General features: G+C 53.8%; 1 protein-coding gene across 5 annotated transcripts in view; it reads right to left on the bottom strand.

Annotated features, from left to right (window-relative positions):
• Window positions 1-9,547: 9,547 nt before the first annotated feature.
• SMG6 (SMG6 nonsense mediated mRNA decay factor) overlaps window positions 9,548-18,986 on the bottom strand; it is a 189,103-nt gene continuing 179,664 nt past the window's right edge. For 4 of the 5 annotated variants that reach the window (XM_032967690.2, XM_032967687.2, XM_032967688.2 and 1 more), the window contains exons 18-20: window positions 16,183-16,391; window positions 15,702-15,783; window positions 9,548-12,789 (exon numbers count right to left, since the gene is read on the bottom strand). In XM_032967690.2, the coding sequence (XP_032823581.2) occupies window positions 12,659-12,789; window positions 15,702-15,783; window positions 16,183-16,391 (422 nt within the window). In that variant the 3' untranslated portion in view covers window positions 9,548-12,658. Of the gene's footprint in view, window positions 12,790-15,701; window positions 15,784-16,182; window positions 16,392-18,986 lie in introns of those variants that run through there. The other variant, XM_032967691.2, reaches the window with a different exon arrangement.

Below are 18,986 nucleotides of genomic sequence, written 5' to 3'. Positions count from 1 at the left end.
GCTTGTGGCCGCGTCGCGGAAACCCACCAGGCGTGTCCCCCCGTAACATGCAGCGAGCCGATTGGTTTGTTCTTCTTGTTCGCTGTTCTTGTCAGTACCGATTGGTTTTGATCTCCGATGTTGAACGTTGATCGGCTGGATCCCGAGCCTCAAATGTGCGGTTGAGTGGGCTATAGTGAGGACTGCGTAGCTCGTTATTAATGTTTTGTAATTAATTTACTCTTTAAAAGTTACTCTTTAAACACCAAGGGGCAGCAGCTCTTGCCAGCACGACAGCACGTTGGGACAACCTCTGGTGTTAGCACAACCCATTGAGCCATATTTTCAAAGATCACCAAGCGTGATGCGATGTTACTAAGGGAATTTTTAATGAGGACCCCACTGGGAACTTGTTTTCAGTTTATAAATAAATAACACGGAACACGTGGACGAGAAATTCTGGCAAAAAAAGCCAAAATGTACAATTTTGCCAATATAATGCCAAGCCGACTTTCATTTGAATTGGTTTAAATGTGAAAGGTTTTAAATATTTATATTCTGATACTGCTTCCCGTCTTTCTCTTCACCGCGACTTTAATCTTTCTGCAGAGGAGGTTATTGCTCTGAAGCCATGGAAAGGGCTGCTCGCCCAGGCAGCTGCACCTCGAACCCATCTGTTAATATAATGTCACGTATTCATAATAATGACAAATCAGATGAAATATGTACGTCCCTGATTGTGATCGACACTGCTCTGTCAAGCAAGTGTTTTTTTGTTTATTTCATAAGCGCCCACGCTATATTTAATATCCTATAAACGGTAAGAGCCCGCCACGTTTGCTGTCATGGGTGCCGTGTTAAAAACAGACTTATGGGGGTCACACGCTGACCCCCGTGTTGGAATGACCCAGTGGGTGAGAGATTGGTTCAGGCCCAAGCTGACCACTGTACCGTCTTGGGTCTGTTTTTATTTCAGTTATTTGGGATTTTTTTTGTTTTCTTTTGTGGCAGAATGTGACGCGCGCTTGTGGAAGCTCGGGGGAACGAGACGCGAGACCCCCCCCCATGTCTGACCTCCCGTCGCCCCCTGACCCCCCAACCCTCTCGACCCCCCTCCGCGCACAAGCAGTTACAGCTTTTGTTAGCCATGACTCGCCAGCTTTGGCACCAGAGCTCAGGTCTCAACTCAGCCAATGCTGCCAGCCTCTGTCTGTATCTCTGTACCTTTCTATACAATCTTAAAAAAGAAAAACCTCCTCGGTTGTACAAACATTCAGCCTCAAGAACCAAAACTGTCTTAATGTAAAGAGAACAGATTTAGAGATCTTGTAATAAAATGATTTTAAAGACAAAAGCCCCGTTTTCGGGTGTGTGTGTGCGCGCTTGGACTGCCTGTTTTGATCAAACTATTCCACCGACAACAGGAGACGTTTCCCACCGATGAGAATGCACAGTGCACCAGGGGAGAGCTAATTCGTGCCAAGACAGCCGCCGAACGCTTTCGCCTTCAATTTGCCCGACTTGTGCGAGCGAGCCGGAGAAAATTTTGGCACGTCTCCTTCGGACGTTAAGTGAACTTTTGGTCAAGATGTGAAATATATCTGGCCCCGAAAATGTTCACGAGCTCAACAAAAGCGTCCGCACGCGGCCGTGTCGTGCGCGACCCCTTTCTCGCGAGGCAATGCACGTGGCTTGGGCGTGAGTTGGGTGTTTCTGAAATATAAAATCCCTGTTCCGAAGGAGTCGCGCGTCATTAAAAAATATTCCAATAAAAAAAGTGAGGCTCGGCCTATAGCTTGGGCAGATGTCTTTGTATTAGCAATGCAGCGGCGGTGCAGGCAACTACTGAATTTTTAAACATCGCCTCCAGCCTCAATCGTGCCTGTTGCGTGTGATGTGGAAAAGGCGCCTTTTTGCCGATGACAAGAGTTGAAATTCTTCACGCGGGCTCTAATATGCAGAAATATATACACACACACACATGCCCAATGTCATATGCATATACACACACTCGCACAGTGCAAACAAAGATAAAGATTCACCGTGTAGCCTATACACAGGCTGTTGGGCAAGTGCACTTGTGTATTTCTCTCCACAGTGCTGATGCTTACTCACCGCACCAGGTAACCATTTAAGGCTGATTCAGCCAGAAATTAACTCCCAAGTGAACTACTCAGCTGAGGGAGGCTAGTAATTGTGTGCAGGCTGTACATGACAATTACAACTGTACAGAGACACGCACATACACTCATTCATAAATATGCATATACTCATGCAGACAAACAAAAACAAAGACACATTCATACAAAAACAAATCAACTTACACTCAAATACTCGCACAGACACAAACATGCACGAAGACAAACATCCTCTTTCTTTCTAAACTTTTTTTTCGGGAATGGGCTGTGACTGAGTACACCTGAATATACACACACACACGTGTGCACACAACAATAACAACAACCGCCATTCACCACTAAGTGGTCGTGACATCACCACAGCACTTGTGCCAGGATAGATCAAATTTGAGGCCACTCGAAGTGGCTAAGGCTCGCTGACAGATCTGCACAGGACATGCTCAGGGGTTATGGGCTAACTGAAATGATTTGGCACATGCACCACTTGTGCCCTCTGTGCCAATTCGCCGCGTTTTATCAGCCGGACCGCTCCGCTTGTTGTGAGCGCCGCTCCTCCGCTTTCCTTTGTTCCTGGAGGGGCGACTGCCTCCCATTGCCCAGTAGAATCTGATACCGCTGGTACAGTACTGTACCGGTCATTGGCAAGTGCACACATCCCCAGGCCCTCCTGGACCACATCAGCCCATCTCTGCCTTCTGGTGACCATGTAACCCCCCCCCCCCCCCCCCTATCTGGCACAACAGAAGTTGCTTGGACATCCGGTGGTTGAGGAGGCATGCTGTGGCTGGGCATGCGGGCTATATGACCCAGCCAACGCGTACATTTGCGCGCACATGGGCTGTCCAATTCAGGTCCCCTGACGATGTCCTCTCGTGAATTCTCCCCCGCAGAGCCATCAGCCAAATTGATCAGTTGACAAAACATTCCAAATATTAAAGTGAAACACCAGAAAACACCAACTGCTTTGGTGATTGCCCCCCATTGTTAGCGGTGGCGACACGTCAATATCTTTTTTTTTTTTACCAAAATGGGGCATTCGTCAAACATGAAAATCAGGCTTTTAAATCGAACCCGTTCAAGTTAAATGTATTTATTACAATTCGGCCAGGTACATGAGTGGGTTCAGTGTGGGTTTTTTACTCTTTAATTAGGATAATTTACTCTTTAGTTTAGAATAATTTTGATGGTGGTGGTTTGTGAATAACTCGGCTTGTGCGCGCATGTGTGCGTGTGTGTGCACTGCACGTTGTGCATGGCAGGCGTTAGGACGATGCTTTAATTGATTGAGGGGGTTGGCATTGGGAAGCACACGGCACGTACACAGAGACGGATGCATTGAAACAAATGGTGCGTTCATTGTCATCATCGTAGCATTTGCATCATTTTTTTGTTTGTTTTAATTTTCATCGTAACAAAGGAGCCACTCAATCTTATATTCGTACCGTGGAATGTTCAGTGCCACGTGGAGGCAGAACAGATAGAGATGTTTTTTTTTTGTCAACGATGCCGCCGCTCCATGCTGCATTTCACACGCGGTCGCACACACGCACACAGCGACACCATCGAGTGAGCTTGACACACGCAGTGGCACAGCCAAGAGGTGACACACACTGACAAAGATCCCCCGTATAGCCTTACCAGACTGTAGGGGCAAGTGCTCGTAGCGAGCACCTATAACGGCTGGCACAGCGCACGAGGGCGTGGATGGCCAACACCACGCCCGGCCACCTTTGTCTCCCTAGTGGCGATGTGTACGCACCGCACCGGGTACTCATTTGAGGCTGAGTCACCTTAGGGGAGGCCCAGGACCGGTTCAGATAATCGTCACTGGGTGTTGGCCGTGAGCGGGAATCCAACTCGGGACGCCGGGTTCATAGCGCAGCGCGCTGATCGCTCCCGACAACACCCACACTGTGACACACAACGTAGCACAACGTGGCACACACTGTGACACAACGTGGCACAAACACACACACACACTGTGACACAGCGTAGCACAACGTGGCACACACTGTGACACACAACGTGTCACAAACACACTGTGACACACAGCGTAGCACAAACACACACACTGTGACACACAACGTGGCACACACTGTGACACACACTGTGACACAACGTGGCACAAACACCCACACTATGACACAGCGTGGCACAAACACCCACACTGTGACACAGCGTAGCACAAACACACACACTGTGACACAGCGTAGCACAAACACACACACTGTGACACAGCGTAGCACAAACACACACTGTGACACAGCGTAGCACAAACACAAACACACACTATGACACACAGCGTGGCACAAACACCCACACTGTGACACACAACGTAGCACAAACACACACACTGTGACACAGCGTAGCACAAACACACACACTGTGACACAGCGTAGCACAAACACACACTGTGACACACAACGTGGCACAAACACACACACACACTGTGACACAACGTGGCACACTAAAGGGAAATTGCAGCTGGGTCACGTGGTGCGAGGTGGGGGGGGGGCTCACCCCCCCCCTAACCCTACTGCCCGGCACTGAGAGTGAAGTTGAGAGTCAAGTTGAGAGTTGACCTGGCGGTAGGTGCAGGAGCGGGGGGGGGTGATGGGGGGGTCTAAGGCCCAGTGAAGTAAACGCGTCTCCTGCGCTTCCTTGCGTATTACCCGGGCTCTTCACGTGAACACGAACACTGCATTGTCTCCCATGGGTTACGATTGCTGTTTTTTGGAATGTACCGACGATGATCGATGATGATTATCCGTCGGCTTTCGCGACCACTATCATCCATAATATAGATCGCGATCTAACCCCCAAACAAACTATATTATGGATGATGATTATGATGGAGATGATTAGCTCATCCAGGTCACCAATAACTGAACTGAAAAATCAACCCCCCCCCCCCCACACACACACACTCCAGCGTGTGCACATTAATTCGCTGTCCGACGAACATCGCCTGCGCCCCACGCGACAACAACAACATTTGAAGAGAGGCGACAAGAGGACACGTACCACGTGGTGTGGATGTAACGATGGCATGGCCATCCCTTCGGGAGGATGGAAGCCACTTCCAAACTCAAATCTGGTGACTTAAACGCACCGCACCACCACGGCCACCACCGCGAACGTTTCAAGGGGGACCCGAAGCCACACCTCACTCGCCCTTGGTGTGTACGCACGTTGAACTTCTTTCGCACCGTACCTAGCCGGCGGGGAGGGGGGCAACCACACCGCGAGTAACGCAGCAAATCCGCCGGGCGCGGAGTCACGCGGCCGAGACCAAACAGCGCGAGCCGCCACGGAGTGAAATTTGTTAATTGCCACGGTTCAAACCCCCCTGCCTCCCCCCCCTACCGTGACAACCCATTTCAGCATTTACACAAAGCCAGCTTAATAAAAAAAAACAGCTGATTGTTGTTGTTATTATGATAGCAGGTGAGAGAGCGCAACTTAAAGACGGAGGTGTATATTGTTGAAACTTGTGGGTCACTTTGCTTTCACTCGACTTGGCCGAATTTTTTAATAAATATTTTTTTACATTTTATTTTGAGCCACTCCCCCTGCCTCCCCTTTAGCCGTGCCAGTGGCCTTCAACGTTTCTCGTTCGTGAGCGCTTCACATCTCTGTCTCTCTCTCGGCGGTTGTCCATCGCTCGCTCCACCTCGCAATGCCTCCCCCCCCACCTCCCGTCCACCTCTACCACCAAAGCCCCCCCCCCCCCCACCAGGGGCTTGCTGGACCGCTCGCGGGACGCGTCTGGCCACATTCCACTCGCGAATGCCTCCCCACCCACCCACCCACGCCTCCTGCACAGCAAGAACGGGGAGAGCGGTAAGCAAGCAGCAGCAGCAGCAGCCTGTGAGAAATTAATATTTGTGTTTTCGTGATTGTGCGTGTCACTCTGTTGTGTGTTCACGTGGCCTACAGAGTGCACGTGGCCTGGCACAGGTGCCGTGGTGACGTCACCGCCATCTATATGGGGTATTGGTATGTTTGATGTGACTCAAATGAGTGTCTGGTGCCACGTGCAAACATCGCTACTCGGGAGACAAAGGCGGCCGGGCGTTGTGCTGGCCACCCGATCCCGAGTGTGCTGTTCCGGCCTCCTCCTCGTGTGCCTGCTTCCACGGGGTTAGTAGTACTACTCGCTAACGGCACTTGTCCCAAAAATACCGTGAAGGCTATACAGGGGATCTTTGTCTTGTGTGTGAGCGTGTGGGATTGGTTGTTTCTTCCGCGGGGTGATTCCCCCTCCTCCCCTCCCCTCCCCGTTTCACGTCCAAGCATCCCCAGGGGGCCACCTCCTCCAGAAGGGCCCGGGACCTTTGGCGCACACGGCACTCTAAATAATGTTTACGTGCTCCGAGGAAGGGCCATTGCCCCAAACGTCGCCTATATTATAGGATTTTTTTTCTGTCTCTCTCTCTCTATCTCTCCCTTTAACGGTCGTAGTGTTATTTATGAGTTTTCGTTATTTTCTTTGGTTCTTTCGGTAAAGTCACGTAGAATGAGAATAAAATAATAAATTGATAATTCTCATTCTACGTGACTTTACCGAAAGAACCAAAGAAGATGAATCCTTGCAGTCACGAAAGCTTTAAATCGAAATTTTCGTTGTTTGTTAATTGTGCTTGTGCACCACTGCCCAACGCAGCATCACCACCACCACCACCACCACCACCAAATCATGTGTTTCAAATATACTCCATTTTGATTCTTGCCTGCCCAGAAAATCGAAGCAATAGCTGGAAGATCTTTTCAAAAAGGTATCCTCATCAACCGTGGTCAATCCACTGCTGGATGAAGATCTCCCTGCCATGTATTTTTAACCATCCAATTAAAATTATAGACTTGCAAACGTCGTCGCGTGAGGCGCCGCGATTTATGGCAACGTCCGGGGACTCGTCAATGTTAGGGCGCACGCGGTCCTCTTGAATTTACACTCGGCAGTTGCTGGCTGCGTACGCGCGGCTATCGCTGCAGGATACAGCAGCACACGAGATAGCGAGAAGCGCGCGGCCAGGAGTCCAACCGGTGACTCCGTGCCACCCTAGCCAGCCAGCCAGCCCCCCCCCTCCCAACCAGCCTCGCTGCCCGTGACACGCGGCTACATCAAGAGCCCCCCCCCCCCCCCCCGTGAGAGGCGACTCGAGGAGGAGGAGGAGGCGATCGCGGCAACGCGCTCACAAACCGAGCGACATTCTCCAGGGGAGAGCCCCCCTCCTTCCCATTCCGCTCGCTCCACGGGGGTCAACATGGGTGGCGCGCACCTGGTTTGGTTCGAGGCATGCGCTGGCGTGATGTTGTGTGTGCGCGCGCGTCCATGCTGCGTGCAGGGAGCCTGGTGCTGTGTGCCTCGTGGGCACCGTGTATCCTGTGAATGCTGTGTATCCTGTGTATCCAGTGGGTGCTGTGTCTAGTGGGTGCTGTGTGTCTTGTGGGTGCTGTGACCTGTGAGTGCTGTGTCTAGTGGGTGCTGTGTGTCCTGTGGGTGCTGTGTGTCCTGTGGGTGATGTGTGCCTCGTGGGCACTGTGTATCCTGTGGGTGCTGTGTGTCCTGCCGCTCCTGTGTATCCTGTGTATCCAGTGGGTGCTATGTCTAGTGGGTGCTGTCTTGTGGGTGCTGTGTGTCTTGTGGGTGCTGTGTGTCTTGTGGGTGCTGTGTGTCTTGTGGGTGCTGTGACCTGTGAGTGCTGTGTCTAGTGGGTGCTGTGTATCCTGTGGGTGGTGTGCCTCGTGGGCACTGTGTATCCTGTGAGTGCTGTGTATCCTGTGTGTCTAGTGGATGCTGTGTGTCTTGTGGGTGCTGTGTGTCCTGTGGTTTGCTGTGTGTCCTTGTGGGCGTGCTGCGTCTACTGAGTGCTTTGTGTGCAGTGCGCGTGCTGGGAGCCTCGATGCCGTGTGCGCTGGACGTGCGCGCTGCTGTGCGTGGACGCAGCTCTTTGTGGGGGATGTTGTGTCTCCGTGATCTCTTATCTCGCTCCACGGCCCGGCCCGCGCCAGTCCCGTGCGGTCCGCACCTTGAACACAGTCCCACACGGCAGCGCGATACTGCGACCACTGCCAAGCGCAGGCGGGAGCCCACTCCCGAGATAACAACACCACACACACACGCCGCTTGCTCGCCACTGCGTAAACCCAGGTGCAAAAGCCCATTGAGAATGCCCTGCACTGGACATGCATTGCTGCTACCGGTTGCAGCAGCAGCAGCAGCCCATTGAGACGCACTGCATTGCCAATGCACTGCCGCAGTTCCGCAATGATATTCTGGCTGCCCTGTGTGCAACAGCACTCGCACACTCGTGCGTAACTTTCTACAATTCTACTACCGAATAGTGGTGTGGCAGAAACTGAGCGTGCACCACAGCGGTGTGAGTGTGACAGTTGCAGCCTTTCAATAAGAACGGACTTGCTTCCCTTCCCATGAAATTAAAATCGAAGTCAAATCATAAGCCGTTTCTTAATTTTAATGTATCGACTCATTTGTATTTACTGCTTACATTTATTTGCGGGATTCGTTGCGCGCAATTGACTCTGCTCGGTCAGCGTTCGGGCCCGAGATCAGGACGGGTCTCTCTTTTCTCATTCCTTATTGCTCCGTGAGCCCCCCCCCCTCCCCGTAACTGTTCCCGTTTTGCTGCAATGCACACCGATGCCCAACCTTCTTGAGGGCGATATCGGCACGTAAAAATACAGATCGATCGATTGAAACAGGATTTTTTCTGTCGTCGCAAGGAACGAAACCTCAAGTGGGGTCCAGGCATAGTTTGCTGTAGGCCAATTAAGTGTGCCCAGTGACCATTGTCCGCAAGGTGCCTTTGACAAGGGCTCTCTCACCAAGGTTACCTCGCGGGGCATTACGTTGCCTGCCAGTAGTCGTGGTAGTGCGGCTGTTGAACCGCACGGATCGGTGTTGTGGCCTACCCCCCCCCCCCCCCCCCCCCCATTGTGGCGAGATGTTAACTACCTCGCCTGGTATACAGGAGGTCGTGGGTCCAATCCCGACCCAGACACCTGCTGTATATTTGGAGTTTGCGGTGTCTTCCTCTCTTTCCTCGTGGTCAACATGCGTGCGTTGAGAGTATTCGGCTGCTATACATTTCTACGGGATAAGCCACTTCGTTATCATGTGGCCAGGTCGCTTATGAAAAAATAGCTATATAGCTCAGTGGGTCTTACCTGGTAAAACATTTTTGTTCAATTGTTGCTTGTAACTGAATGCGGAGAGACAAGCCAGTGCAGTACCGTCTCAGCACGACAAGGCGAAGTTCGCCAACACGGTGACAGGAGACCGGCAACAATGAGGGCCAAACACCTCTTGAGACAATCGCTCTGCATTCGGCCACAGAGACTGTCGCGGGGGAAGAGCCGTCGGTGAACGCCCGTTACGACGCGATTCACACTCGAGAGAAAGAAAGTCTCTTTAACATTTTTTATTTTATTTTCAAAACAGTTTTATAACACAATAAGAACACTAAAATAAAGCCACGTATTTAACTTTTTGTTATTGCAGACAAACAACCTCGTCTACGCCCGTTTTCACGTTTCACTTTCTACGTCCGTCAAAACGTGGGCGCGCACGGGGGTCGGGGGTCACCGCGCGATCGGCAACGGTCGCCGGTGTTTTGCGCCAGTGGCGCGCACATCGAAACGCAACCGCTCAGCTGCCAGTGCAACCCGCACGTGCGCTCCTCGTTACGCAGGAGGGGGGGGTCCCCCAGTGAACCAGCCGACCTGCCGCAAAAACCGACCAGGGGGCCTTCCTCCTCAACCTCCTCTGGGTCTCGGCCATCCCGTGGTCCACCGCCGTCTCAAAACTCCTGGACCAAGAAGCCACAGATGGTCCGGTTCCATTTTACCATATCTTTGTTTACATCTTTACCGAATCTTCCCCTGAAACGCATCTGGGTCTCGGGAAATAATTCCTCAATGGGTTTCCCCGCGTCGTCGTTTGCTGAACGAGAGGAACGCCATCTTACGCAGCCGCTGGAGCCTCGCCCCAACGAGACATGTCGAGCGCCACCTCCTTGCGGAGGACATCTTCCTGACGAGACATCCGCCCCGAAGTTCGATGAAATTGAGGATGGAATTGTGTTACGTGATGTCCACCTAACACAATTCAGACAACTTTTATTTATACGCAAAAAATGGAATTGAACATTTTTTTTTTACTTTTACTCAAATGAATGAACACGCACGTATAAGCCAAACATGACTGAAAACAGCAGATATGAATGCTCCAAAACACAAACACACAGGCACATGCACAACCTGAGCTCAAATACAAAGATCCCCATTCTAGCCTGGAAAGACTGTTGGTCGGAGTGTTGCTAACGAGCACTTATTAAGGTTGGCACAGCACCGAAAAGGGGAGGTGTGGCCAGCACCGCTCACTCCCGGCCACCTTTGTCTCTCCAGTGCCAATGTTTTTTATGCACTGTGTACGGTAGGGCGAGTTGACAATGCGGCGAGCCGGAACGCCAATTGCCACCGATGTGCACGGCACATAAATCAAACTCGGGTGCTTAGGGCCTGCGAGACAACGCGCCAACTCAAATCCATGGCACACGTGTTGCCTGCAATACGGAAACACATGGGGCACACACTCGTACCACCCAAAAAAAAGCACAGCAGCCGTCACGAGCTCAACGTGGATTCCTTTTGATGTACAATCACGTCAGCATGCCTCGACCCCAAAGCGCACGTTAAACATGAAATTCCCCTCCGTGCCAGCTCGCTCAGCATTGCAGCAACGGGGATGGACTTGAAGCAAAAGTGGCAGGGCGCCCGGCAGGCTGTCGGGCGGTGTGAATCTCAAGCCACTTGCACGCGGACTGGCCAAACACCGAGAGAGCGAGAGAACGGGGGGGGGGTGGGGGGGAGAGAATAAAATACAACGGGGAGACGGTGCTGGGGTGGGGGTGGCAGGAGAGGAAGTGTGCACCGTTTGGCGCTGCCAAGTCCGGCGCAGAGTGAATAACAACTGTTAGCAGCTCCCCTGACGCTCAGCGTCAAGTTGGAATCCGGCAAGAGGGCGCTCGCTCAAAAACGAGCCGTGGCCAAAAAGCGGTCAGGCGAGTTGGCGGGGGGGGGGGGGGGTTAGGCGCGAGTTGAACGGGGGGGGCGGCTGGGCTGAGCAGCCTCGCGCTGTGCGTGCGTTCCCACGAACCCGCGCGGCTCACGAGGGTGGGGAGGGGGGGGGCTTGCGCCGCGCGAGCCCCCCCCCCCCCCCCCCCCCCCCATGAACCGCGCCACCCCAAACCCACGACCACCGCCCTCGCAGGACGAGCGGAATTGAGCGAGGAATCCGTACATTTCCGCCGGGCTCACAGGCTGAGAGCGAGCGAGGGAAACGAAAACCCCGCGACTCTGTTGCTCATTAAACGCCCTCCACCACCATCCCCCCCCCTGCCCTTTATTAAAGACAAACGGCGCGCGGGGGGGGGGGGGGGGGGAGGAGGCGCAAGGCCCACCGAGAGAGCGCGGCACGCGGCTCCGTCTCCGGTCTCAAATGCTCAGACCGTGATGCCATCATCGCCACGGCTCGACGCACCACCAAGTCCACGGGGCAGTGCTTGTCATCCACGAGTCGTGGCACGCTGCCTCACCAGCGGTTCGGCCCAGGAGGGGTTGTGTCAGGCTTCGCGAAGGGGGCATTTAACTCAATCAGGAAAAGGAAAATTAAAAATATAAAGATCGTTTGGAATACTTTAAAGCAAATAACCTGACAGGTTAATGTTACACTTTTATTTTGTCTTTGCCAAGAGCCTCACCACTGATGCTTTGGTTCCAACAGTGGAGTTTTAAAAGCTTTTCCAAAAAAACTCCCCAAAGTGTTAATAATAATAGCAAGTATTTTTTTGCATCACTATTTTCAATGCCTTCCACCAACACTAGCCTTTAAAAAAATAATAATTCTTGCCAATTGCAGCCGCCCCAAAGCGCACTTCTGCCCAGCGAACTCTCTTCTCAACAAACGTCACTGTGCGGCACGGGGTGAGACACAACCCAGAACCAACCACCACCACCGCTTCTCTCAGAATTCGACGTTCGTGGTATTTCCACATCTTGTTCTTGACATTTCTATAATTGTTTTCAACATTTAAACCCCCTGCGCAACCGATTAATATTTTTTCCCGAACTTTCTGGTTGCACCTTTTTTTCCATTAAACACTTTTAACAATACATTCTTATTTTTTTCCTTTTTTTTTTTTTACTACACTTCTCTCCAGAGATCACCACCGACCACCTCGAGCCGCAACCGCCGATCGTGCCAGGGTTGCCGTGCCGGTCGCCCGCGGGTCACCGCCACCCGCGAGTGCCGGCCGCCGGGGCTCGCCGCGGCGGGGGGTGGAGGTAGCCACACGGGCGTAGTAGTCGCCTTACCGCCCTCGCCCGCCTCACCCCGCACTCCTCTCAGAGGGAGCACGGGCGCGCGGTCGTCAAACGCGCGCCACGCGTGCGTCGCGAGGAAGCCGCCGCTCGCTCCTATTCCGATCCCTCGGGGCGGTCGCTCCGTGTGCTCGCCCTCAGCCCACGTTGGCCCAGGCGAGGAAGGTCGGCACGTCCTTGACCGGCACGTTCCTCGTCAGGGCCTTGAGGCGCAGGTTGCGGTCGTCCGTGAGCAGCACCACGTCGCGGCGCAGGCGGATCGGGTCTCCTGGGGGACGGGCGCGAGCGGGGACGGCACGGGGGGGGCGGTCAGCGAACCGGATTTGCGGAAGAGCCGGCAACATCTGCAGTAATTATTGTCACTGCAAATCATCACTAGAAGAGTCCACGATTGAACTGCGATTTGCCCGTTTTGTGAAATCTGCGCGCGTTACAAAAAAGATTTTGTGTTAATCGTTGTCATTATAATCATTATTGTTGTTTGCCTGGGAGCTTTTCACTCAGGGCTCAGCCCAATCTTGGCAAATTGTGCGAGCGTGGCGATCAGGCGGGCCGCAGCAGCGCAGCAGCAGCACAGCAGCAGCGCAGCAGCAGCAACTGGCAGCACCGTGTCACAGGACCCACCACACCTGCACTATACATACACTGATTTGTCACATTCAACCCTTTGCCAATCCACTGCTGGACTGAAGGTCTCTCCGCCCCGTGCGGTGTCCACTGTGTGACCAGTGGCGGCCGGACATTTCGGGGCGTTGGGGTGGCACCCTTTCTTAAACGTTTGCTTAAATTTGTATTAAGTAAATTTATATATGAACATGCATTCAAGTAGGAACGTAAATAGCGTGTAAGTAATTTTCTAACTTCTGTTTTTTTTTACATTTTGAAGCGATGTTTAATAATTATTGGGCGTATTGCTATGGCGCGCAGAGTTAGACGCCTTTTTCCGCTGCATTTTTCAATCCGCTTCCCCATTCACAAATCATCGATCACCCGGGGGGGGCAGCTGCCGGATCGGGCCTGGGCAAATCAGAAGGCGTCTTCAAAAACATTTGCTTAGGCACACCCCTTTATGCAAATGTTTCCTCCCCCTGGCTCAGTGCTCAACGTGACCCCGGTGAGGAAATGACGAATGACGATGGTGGCGTAGCCGATGACGGTGATAATATCAATACGAATTTGAGTCACCAACTATAACTTGCGTCTGAGCGTACTTTACTACATAGATCAGTGCATACTGGTGAGGGGTAAAATATGACTCTGCACCCACCATGGGCTGCCTCGCTCGTACCAAAATACGCGAACCAATGGCCGCCCTCACTCCCTCCGCAGTGGCAGCCTTGTAATGGCAATGTGAACATATGGCGTTGCCTGCTCTTGTAGGAAACTGCATCGCGAGGTTTGGCACGGCGCACGGAGGCACCTCGAAGGCCCCTCTTGGGCCCCGTTGTCCGTGTGCCTAACAGAGACTCGTCTTGAACGACTGCGTCTCTCCCTCCACCTGGCAGTCGGCCCGCTCTCCCAGCAGCAAGGAGTGCTGTCTCTCATTATCTCGGTCCATCAGCTAGTGAGTTCAGCACCACCTGTCTGCTGGTGATATCGCTCCAACAGAGCTGTCTAAAACGGTCTCCTCGACCCGACTTTCATGCCGCCGGTCCTCGTGCCCCCTTGAGAGGGGCACCCCACACCCCCCACCCCCCACCGCCGTGTCTGTGTGTTAACACAAAGGTGCAAGTCTGCGATCACCGGACGTCGCATTCAAAGGCACTGGGTTCACTTAAAAGAAAGCAGTGGGGATGAACGATTGGAAATCTTCAACCATAGTTACGCTGCACGCAAGTCAAAGACTGTTATGGAGAGACGGGGTAAAAGGGGCGCACGGCGGTGTGGCGTGGTCAGCACCACCGCCCCTGGCTTCCTGGTGATGGCGGTCAAACATTGCACCAGGTACTAATTTTAGGCCGAATTGACCTGGGGGCAGGGCGGCCCACACCACGCGTCAATGCGATTCGTGGCTATGGGAATCGAACTCGGGTCGCTGGCTTCGGGGCGCAGTGCTGTCGCCACCTCTCCCGGCGGACGCACAACGACGCACATGTGCTACGTGTGTAAAATGCAAATACGATCACTGCAAGGAAACGGACCAACCGTATTGTGACTGATTGGCCTTTGTGAGGGCAAAATATCTCACTGTCACTTACGCGAGACTTGGACCGGCTCTGGATTTCTGAAGAGCGCTCAGTGCAAGAATCCCAGCCAAGTCTGCTGTGTCCCACATTTGCCAACGTAAACGTTTTCCTGTTGGTCGGTTAGCCAAAAATATCGGCTCTGAAGGTTTACTGATGTGCTTTGTAATTTTAGTGAATTAATTTCAGTCGATTCATAAATATATTGTTTGTTAAATTTGCCAAGGCGGCAATTTCGTATTGATGGTAGTCTGTATAGAAAACAAAGACTGTTGGGGCAAGTGCTGTTAGCGAGCACCTATGAAGGTCGGCACGGCACACGAAGCGGGTGGGTGGCCAGCAACACGCCCGGCCACCTTTGTCTCTCTCGTGTCCCTCTCACACCACGCCAGATACTCGTTTGAGGCCGAGTCGCACACAAACACCCACACACCAGCCAGCGATACACACATGCGCAAACGACAGTCAGCAACACACACATCAGGCATGCGACTACGCATCGATTAATTGACAAAAATTAATTCTTAAGATCGCAACACACGCATAAGTCATTTGCGGGAGAATCAATTATTCTCAATTTGTGCCGTAATGGGGTCACGTGACCCCTGCAACCACTGGAAATGTTACCTTCACCACAGCGTTAAAAACAATGCTGAGAATAAATCGCGATGGCCGGATCGTGCCGATTCATTGAATCGCGAGGTGGACGCAGCGTTACAGGTCCAACGCGCGTGCACACAGGCAGCTACACAGACAGTAACACTCCGGTCAAACAGACACACGACACACACACACACACTGCCACACCCCCAGCGTGACGAGTGAGCGTGGTGATGCAGCGTGGTAATGCCGCGTGCTGGGCGCGTGTCGGACGCGTGTGCACACCACTCCACTGTGTTCCGGAAACCTTGAGTGGTGGAGGAGCAGCGAGTGGTGGGGGAGCAGCGAGCAGGTGAGCAGCGAGCGGAGGAGGCAGTGAGTGGTTGCACGCGAGCACCTTTACTGGTTGGCATGAAGTCCTTGGCTTTGTCCTTGCAGTAGTGCAGGCAGCAGGACAGGATGAGGTCATCGTTGTTCCCCTGTGGGAGGGCACATGGGCAGGGGGCGCCGTTAGCGCCGGGCGAGCGTCGCAAGAGCCACCCTTGGACCACCGGCGGCGGATGTGGGCGACGGTGCGCGGTGGGGGGCCCCCAGTGGGCCAAGGTGTGCCTTTGAACAGCTACGCGTGTGTCTGTACATCAGTGCCTGGGTGTGTGTGTGGGCATGTGGGTACGTGGGCACCTGGGTGTATCTCTGGACAGAAAAGCGTGTTTACACATGGGTGCCCGCGTGTGTGGGTGTGTGGGTACGCGGGAGCCCGGGCGTGCCTTTCCACGCAAGTGTCGAACTTCTTTCGCACCGTACGTAGCCAACCGTGCTAATCGGAGGTGAGCGGGCGGGCGAGAGCGGGCGAGCGGCCGTGTGGGTGCGTGTCCCACCTGCCGCCCGGCCGTGTCCTCGCTGCGGAAGGCGATGGACTCGAGCTCGTTGCCGCGGCTCGTGAGCGCCCGCAGGCACGGCTCCCGCTCCTCGAAGCGCCCTTCCAGGAAGGCGACGGCGGCGCGCGCCCGCTCCTGTACCAGCCGCGCCTGCTGCGCCGCGCGCCGCGCGTCCTGGCCCCTCGCCAGCCCGTCCAGCTCGTTAATCACTGCACACGCACACGGGCGCACCGCGCCACCGGTGGGCTCTCGCGGGGCTCATAATGGCCGTGTGAGAGCGCCGAGCTAACACCTCGGAAGAGATCTCTCTCGTGGGCTTGGAGGGGAGCGGGGGGGGGGTTTGCGCCCTGGAGCCCCAGCGTCTCGAGGGGATGTTCATAATGGGCGTGTCAAGACGGCGGAGTTTAACGCCTCCAAACGGCCTAGGTTCGGCACCCGGAGCTGGCCCCTGGCGAATTTCGCGGTGGCGGCATCAGGCACGGAGCGAACGACTCTTGAGAAGTTCGGTTCAGAGAGCGGCACCTCGGCATCTCCCCGGCAGGATGAGGCTGTGCGTGGCACACGTCAAACACGGTGTGTGCAAGGGCAGGCCGCTGTGTATGAGTGTCGATGCAGAACCCGACGCCTGGTCAACCAAGCCGCACCTCCGATGAGCGAGGTTGGCTACGTGCGGTGCAAGAGAGGTTCAACGTACGGACAAGTCGCAGCTGGTTTCACAAAATCGAGAAGCAACCGTCTCTGTGCAACCCCAACTCTGCTGCGGGTCTCTCTTGCGAGAGAGAATTAATTTCAAGCGGTCTCAGGTTAAACGCATCGTGGAGAGTTGCACTGAAGAGAACGGAAAACCGTGAACAAGTAAGCATGCAGAACAAATCGTGAAAAAAAGTAATTAACGGACATGAAATATGCGCATGCACAAACACTGAAAGACAAAAGATAACCCCCATATAGCCTTAACACACTGTTGGGGCAAATGCTGTTAGCGATTAGCACCTATGAAGGCCGGCATGGCAGACGAGGGGGTGGGTTGACCAGCACTATGCCCGGCCGTCTTTGTCTCCCTCGCGGCGACGTTTACACATTGCACGAGGTACTCATATAAGGCTGAGTAGACTGAGGGGAGACCCAGAACCGATTCAAATAATCGTCACTGGTATTGGCCGTGAGCGCCAATCGAACTCGGGTCGCCGGGTTCTGAGCGCGGTGCGCTAACTGCTGCGCCACCACTCCCCAGATGCACACAGACAAAGACAAAGATCCCCCGTATAGCCTTAACAGACTGTAGGGGCAAGTGCTGTTAGCGAGCACCTATGAAGGCCGGAACGGTACACGAGGGGGTGGGTGGCCAGCACCACGCCCGACCGCCTTTATCTCCCTAGTGGCAATGTTTACACACCGCACCAGGTACTAATTTGAGGCCGAGTCGACCTAGTGGAGGCCCGGGACCGGTTCAGATAATCGTCACTGGTGTTGGCCGTGAGCGGGAATTGAACCCGGGTCGCCGGGTTCGTAGCGCAGCGTAGCGCTAACCGCTACACTATCGCTCCCCACACACATACTCACACGTACACACACGCGCACACACTCACGGGGTACGGACAAAGGCCTGTGGGGGTGTGCTCGGCGGGAGCGGGCGCACACACTCACCCACTCGGTGGGAAATTAATGGCGCTGGTTCTTAAGTGGCGCAGTCGAGTAACTCGGCATATATCTCGCGTGCAGTGCTGCCCAAGATGGAATTAATTTGTTTAAGTAAGACAAATAAGCTGCTCTCCTCGATGCGTACACGCGCACACTCGCACACGCGCACACACAACGGTCACCCGCAGCAATGACCCCGGCGTTCCTCCCTTTACCGTGAGTTAATAAGCGTTAATGCACACCGTCTCAGACGCAAAGCGTTCATTCGCTCACCTTATGTTCACTACAACTTACGTGGTTCACCCACAAAGGAGGAAGATTTCCACCCCCCCCCCCCCACCCCGCGCATAGCCTTAACAGACCATTGGGGCAAGTAGGAAGGCCGGAATTTTATCCCCGCGTGTGCAGGATAAAACAAAATGTGCACGGAGCTTTCGCTTGATATTAATTAGAAATGGGACTTCAATAGTGCTCGATACCTCAACGATAAATGTTCTGTAAAAACAAGCCGTGTGACACAATGCCCCGCCATGTTTGCCCACGCTATGGAATCCAGAGAGAGTGGAACAAGGCCACACCACACACAGGGTGAGTGTGGAACAAGGCCACACCACACACAGGGTGAGTGTGGAACAAGGCCACACCATACACAGGGTGAGTGTAGAACAAGGCCACACCACACACAGGGAGGGTGTGGAACAAGGCTACACCACACACAGGGAGGGTGTGGAACAAGGCCACACCACACACAGAGAGGGTGTGGAACAAGGCCACACCACACACAGGGAGGGTGTGGAACAAGGCTACACCACACACAGGGTGAGTGTGGAACAAGGCCACACCACACACAGGGTGAGTGTGGAACAAGGCCACACTACACACAGGGAGGGTGTGGAACAAGACCACACCACACACAGGGAGAGTGTGGAACAAGGCCACACCACACACAGGGAGGGTGTGGAACAAGGCCACACCACACACAGGGTGAGTGTAGAACGAGGCCACACAACACACAGGGAGACTGTGGAACAAGGCCACACCACACACAGGGAGGGTGTGGAACAAGGCCACACCACACACAGGGAGGGTGTGGAACAAGGCTACACCACACACAGGGAGGGTGTGGAACAAGGCCACACCACACACAGGGAGGGTGTGGAACA

This window comes from Petromyzon marinus, chromosome 38, assembly GCF_048934315.1.
Source record: "Petromyzon marinus isolate PM22_M1 ecotype Great Lakes invasive population chromosome 38, UKy_Petmar_22M1.pri1.0, whole genome shotgun sequence".
Classification (NCBI taxonomy): domain Eukaryota; kingdom Metazoa; phylum Chordata; class Hyperoartia; order Petromyzontiformes; family Petromyzontidae; genus Petromyzon; species Petromyzon marinus.
Note: the sequence above shows the minus strand (reverse complement) of the source record. Positions and strands in the feature narration are given on the sequence as shown.